General features: G+C 54.5%; 1 protein-coding gene across 1 annotated transcript; it reads right to left on the reverse strand.

Annotated features, from left to right (window-relative positions):
- Positions 1 to 783: 783 nt before the first annotated feature.
- DBX1 (developing brain homeobox 1) lies at positions 784 to 4,912 on the reverse strand. Its single transcript, XM_063397265.1, has 4 exons — positions 4,561 to 4,912; positions 3,960 to 4,061; positions 1,693 to 1,895; positions 784 to 1,158 (listed from the first exon to the last, which is right to left on the reverse strand). The coding sequence occupies exons 1-4, from the start codon at positions 4,910 to 4,912 to the stop codon at positions 784 to 786; spliced, it is 1,032 nt and encodes a 343-aa protein (XP_063253335.1).
- Positions 4,913 to 5,577: the final 665 nt, after the last annotated feature.

A 5,577-nucleotide genomic window follows, 5' to 3' on the forward strand; every position in this document is an offset into this window, starting at 1 on the left:
AAGTTCAGTTAAAAATCAAAGAGGTGTATCCACTTTCCTCTGTCCACACCACTGATAGGAGAAGCCAAATGGAAAATAAGCACAAACTCGTAGGTGAGAAGGTGGATTGGACAGTGCTTTGAACACAATATTGATGAATAAATTAAGACAAAAATATAAATGTATAAGATCTCCATTACAAAGGGCATGCTTGCATAATACCTTCAAAGTCATTCCAGGGATTTCAGTGGGTCTGTTGCACAAGCATGGTGCCATTTGGGGTGAGGAGGGAGGGTCCCTCAAGGTTATTTATTTTGGAGGAAAGGGTTGCTAGATCAGGCAAGTCTTGAGTAGCAGCTGAAGTAATACAGTAGCTGGAAATTCACTTGAAAGGTAATAGAAATGGTCACGCCATCTATATTGTATTTTTGATGGTGATTTTTTTTTGGCTGGGGGAAGAATTTTCTTTTCCTACAGGGAAATTTCCTTTTTCTCCCTGCTGTAGAGCCAGGGGCTGCCTGTTCTTTGGTTTTTGGGAGAAGGTAGCTAACTGAGCAAATATAGATTGCTAAGCAGAGAGAGTTATGAAAAGTTAGGCAGATATAATGAACATGAAAATTTCCACAGGGGTCAACAAATGAGGGATACCAGTGAAGAGGAAGTCTTGCAGCTATTGTGATAAAGAACCTGCACTGAAGAAGCATGTGGACATTGGGGTGGGACAGCACCTCTTCAATTTATAGCACTCTGGTTTATTTACATCTTTGCAGTGTCCTCATGTGATGGCAAGGGCAGGCAAGTGATCTAAGAGACTGTTATCTCCTCCTCTTCTTCTTCCCCTTCATCATCCTCTTCCTCTGAGTCTGAGAAGTCTGAGGGTTTGCTGGGGCTGCTGGAGTGGGATGGAGAAGGAGACATCTGGGAGTCCAGTCTGTCCCTCAGGTGCAGATGTTCTGGGGACTGGTGGTAGGTCAGGGGGTGCTGGGGGCTGGGTGGGCACACGGGGGGAACCTCCTCCTCCTCCTCCTCTCCTGAACACTTCTTGCCCACGTCACTGAGGTCTGGGTGAGGGTTGAACTTGGTGGGAAGGGTCTGTTCTCTGCAGCCACCAGAAGAGAGGAGCTCTCTTTCTTTGGAGTTCCTCCATTTCATCCTCCTGTTCTGGAACCAGATCTTCACCTAGGGGACAAAGCAACAGAGGAGTGAAGCAGTTCAGTAAAACAGGGACCAGAAAAGGTGTTTTGGCTGCATGCTCAAAACCCTGCACCTGCCCATATTAAAGCTAACAGGAGCCATGGAATCTGATCTCTGGAGGACCCTAGGAGAGAGCTCAGGGGCAATCAGGCTGTGGTCCTGCTCACCCAGCTGGGAATTGTGACATTTTTGGCTCTGTTGATTGCCTGTAACTTGCTTTGAGTGTTCTCCCTGCTTCTACCCCCTTCTTCTTGCTCCCATCCCACCCTCCCCTGCTCCCATCCCATCCTCTCCCTGCTCCCATCCCATCCTCTCCCTGCTCCCATCCCCTTCTCCCTGCTCCCATCCCTATCTCCCTGCTCCCATTCCTTTCTCCCATCCCCTTCTCCCTGCTCCCATCTCCTTCTCTCCCTGCTCCCATCCCCTTCCCCCTGCTTCTCCCAAGCTGCCCCCGGGCAGCGGGGGTCTCTCGGCTCCCCGCACCCCCTCTGCCCTCCCCGCACCCGTTTTTTCCCTCACCTGCGAGTCCTTGAGGCCCAGCTTGGCCGCCAGCTTCTTCCTGTCGGGCTTGCTGATGTACTTCTGCTTCTGGAACATCTTCTCCAGCGCCTTGCGCTGCACGTCCGAGAAGACGGCGCGGCGCAGCATCCCCCGGCGGGGCTTGCCGCGGGCGGCCAGCGGCCACGAGAAGGTGCCGGGGATGGGCACCACGGCGGAGGCGGCTGCGGGAGGGACACAGGGCACTGAGCAGGGCGGCACCGGGGCCCGCCAGCCCTCCCTGCCCTTCGGGCGGGCGCTCGCCGACCCGCGGCCCTGAAAAGGAGCTCGGGGCTTAAGCGGCCGCGCCCCCTTTTCAAGGCGGCGGTGGCCGGGATTAGATCTATCAGATGTGGGGAATGGGTCGGTGGTGGCCGGTTTTGTTGGGAGATTCAAAGGTCCCCGGCCTGAAAAGGCAAAGCGAGGCGTACCGGCTAAGATAGAGGTATAATAAAAAACCTCTCCCTCCCACTCAGAAGCATTTTTTTTTTCAGATGCTTTTATCATTTCAGATGCTTTATTATGCTGGAGATGAAAATGAGGACTTTTCTGAATTCCGAACAAAACCGCTCCTCTTCAGATGCAGTTTTGATCAATCAGTATTCATCTTTTTTTTTTTTTTTATAATAATCTCTTCTCTCTCCCCCCCACCCCCCCTTCCCGCTCCAAAGTTGGAGAATTCAATTCGAAGACATGAAAAGTAGCAGCTAATTAGCACACTGCCTGGTTCCCAATGGCATTAGTATGATAAAAAAGGGCAGAGTTTCGCCTTAAAAAAAAAGGAGGGGGGGAACCTCCCCAAGAGAGACAGAGATGCTAATGAAGCGTGAATGGTAATTGTGTAGTAATGAACTAACAGAAAAAGACTGAGGACAAGCAGCTAACGCCATATATTATTGGAACAAAAGAGATTTACACTTTCAAACTAAACACAACGGCATGCCAGGCTCCTCGGGAGAATACTGATGGCACAATCGTCTCTTTCCCCAAATCATTTTCATTAAATGGACATGAAAAGCTATTTATAAAGCTCAAGTTGTTTTTGTTAGGCTATTCACATGCTGGAGAAAGGAAGCAAATTCCATTATCCAGAGGATGAATAGAAGAGCTTGGGTTATTTTTTTTTCTCTCTCCCTTTCCCTGTTTTTTTTTTAAATTCATAGCTTGTTTGTGTAATCAGATTTCGGGGTTTTTGTGTGTTGTTTTGTTGTTATATTTTTAAATTGTTCTCTCAGCATCATAATACTTCGGTGCTGTACCATCCACAGCTCCGTGGCCTGCTTCCTCGCCTTTCCCGCGTTGTTTGACGGTGTAACCGGGAAGGTGGAGGAGGGCAGGGTTAGCAGGAGGCGGAGGTGATGGAGCAGAGGGTGAGGAGGTGGAGCAGGGCAGTCACGCCGCTCCCGCAGCGCGCTGGGTCCGCCCGTACCGCGGAAACGTTTAGGGGACACCCACATGTTCCCTCTCTCCATCCCTCCCTCTCTCCATCCTTCCCTCTTTCCATCCCTCCCTCTCTACATCCATTCCTCTATCCATCCCTTCATCTCTCCATCTCTTCCTCCATCCCTCTCTCCATCCCTCCCTCTCTCTATCCATTCCTCCCTTCATCCCTCTTTCCACCCCTCCCTCTCTCCATCCCTCCCTCTCTTTATCCATTCCTCCCTCCATCCCTCTCTCCATCCATCCCTCTCTCCATCCCTCCCTCTCTCCATCTCTCCCTCTCTCCCTCATTCTCTGTCTCCCTCCCTCTCTCTATCCATTCCTCCCTTCATCCCTCTCTCCACCCCTCCCTCTCTCCATCCCTCCCTCTCTCTACCCATTCCTCTCTCCCTTCCTCTCTCCCTACATCCCCCTCTCTCCATCCCTCCATCCCTCCCTCCGTCCCTCGCTCCCTGCCCGGCGGCGGGAGCTGACCGCTCCTCGTGGTGCTGAAACATCCGCACCAGCCGGGCCAGAGGGAAGCAGCGAGGGAGGGACAGGGACAGGGAGCGGGAGAGGGAGGGAGGGAGCGGGGACCCGCCTGCCTCGGCACCGTGACAATCCCGGCTAATTTGCGGATCAGCGGGGGGAGCGGGCAGGGAATGTCAGGCAGTCGCTGCCTGTGCTAAATCGGGCAGCAAATTGGCGCGACTGATGCTTGAATGTTGTACTCCCTCCAACCTCTGAACTGCAGCGTAACCCCGCCGGGGGAAGGCAGGGACGGCGAGAAGCGCCGGGCTGTGCCGCAGAGGGACGCTTTCAACACCTACCTGGGAAATAGGAGGATCTGAGGAACGGCTGGAAGGATCCTTCGAAGTACGGAAAGGAGAAAGTCTTTGGCGGGACGCTCTGAAGCAGAGCGGGGGAGGTTTCTAGTGAATAAACAAAATCAAATTAATCGGAGGGTCACCGCCAATTGGACTCCGCCGGTTCTGGAGACCAACGCCGCGGTACTTTTAGAAAAAATAAGAGAGCCAGCCCAAACTCGGACGGGCCGAGGAAAAGCGGCACTTTTGCTGGTTTTGCCGGCACCCGTGAGGACAGGGTGAGCCACAAGACACGGCCGGGGCACCGCTCGTCTCCGGGACCCCTCGCTCCGCCTGCTCCTCCCGGGGCCGGCCGCCGGCAGCGCTGCCCCACGCCCCTGGAATCCGAGCGGTGCCGGGGGCTCTGCGATCCGGGCTCCCCCTCCCCGTCCTGGAGCCGCTCCTCGCGCTGCCCCTCGCCCCTGGAATCCGAGCGGTGCCGGGGGCTCTGCGGCCCTGGCTCCCCCTCCCCGTCCTGGAGTGGCTCCGGCGCTGTCCCGGGCCCGAGCCGCCCTCCCGCGGGCGGGGTGTCCCGGCGCCCCCAGCCCGGCGTGTCCCCGCTTACCGGCCCGCGGCGTGGAGGACAGGATGGCGTTCACGCCGAACTTCAGGAAAGTGGAGTCGCTGCTGGAAGTCTGCGGCGAACAGATCCTCCTGGAGCCGGCCGTGGTGGAGCTGGGCAGCTCCGGAGTGCCCGAGTCCGTCCTGGCCGCCGAGGTCGGCGGGGACATGCTGGGCGGGGGGGCAGTCCTGGGCAGGTAGCTGGTGGGCCTGCTGATCCGGATCAAATCTTCCACCAGGAAGCTGGAATGGCTGGAAAAAGCCGACTGCAGCGACTGAGGCAAGGTGAGGGTGGGGGTGGGCCGGAGGAGGCTGGGGTAGACGGCTGGAGGGGCGATGAGGCTGGGGAACATCATCGCAGGGGCCGTCCGCGGAGCCGGGCTGCGGCCGCTCGCCTGCTTGTTTGTTTGTTCGGGTTTGTTTTCTGCTTTGCAAACCTGGGTTGGTAAAGATCCAGCCGGCGAGCCTGGCGGAGTTCTCTCTGCCCCTTCCTCCTGGACTGTGGGTTTTATAGTGGTCAGCCCCGCTGAGGCTCTTTCAAAAGTGACAGCCCCAACAATGGGGTTCAACAAAGTTCTCCACTTGAGCTTCATTCAGGGCGAGCTCCCGGCTCCTCCATTGGTCCGGGGCTGCAATTTATGATTGGATTAGACTTCATAAGCAACCGGGGCACAATGGCCCCGCCACAAAGAAAGTGTAGTCATCAATTTTGCATATTGACCGCCTCTTTGGAATACAGCGCTCCAAAGGCTCCCAGCAGGGTTTTGTTCAGAGGCAACACACACAGGCTAATTAAATGCCTATTTAAAAGTTTCAAATGACATCTTGCCTCGTAGAAAGGGAATTATTTAAAGAAAGCACTAAATTTATTTGCCGCTCCCCTGCTGTGTTTAGGAAATAAATCAATAAATATTCATATAAACTTATCTGCGGACTCTCAGAAAAGCACGGGCTTTGTGGATATGAAAATACAAATTAGCAAACGAGGAACTAAGCTCTGCTGAGGGAGAAACGCGTTTGG

This window comes from Prinia subflava, chromosome 5 (genome assembly GCF_021018805.1).
Source record: "Prinia subflava isolate CZ2003 ecotype Zambia chromosome 5, Cam_Psub_1.2, whole genome shotgun sequence".
NCBI classification, from domain to species: Eukaryota; Metazoa; Chordata; class Aves; order Passeriformes; family Cisticolidae; genus Prinia; species Prinia subflava.

Bases quoted from the DNA above. Each gene is read 5' to 3' on its own strand.
- DBX1 (XM_063397265.1), bottom strand. From the start codon at position 4,912: ATGATGTTCCCCAGCCTCATCGCCCCTCCAGCCGTCTACCCCAGCCTC. The intron at 4,062-4,560 runs GTAAGCGGGGAC...TTTATTCACTAG, and splicing joins GTCCTCCACGCCGCGGGCCG to AAACCTCCCCCGCTCTGCTT. The intron at 1,896-3,959 runs GTAGGTGTTGAA...TCCCTCCCGCAG, and splicing joins CAGATCCTCCTATTTCCCAG to CCGCCTCCGCCGTGGTGCCC.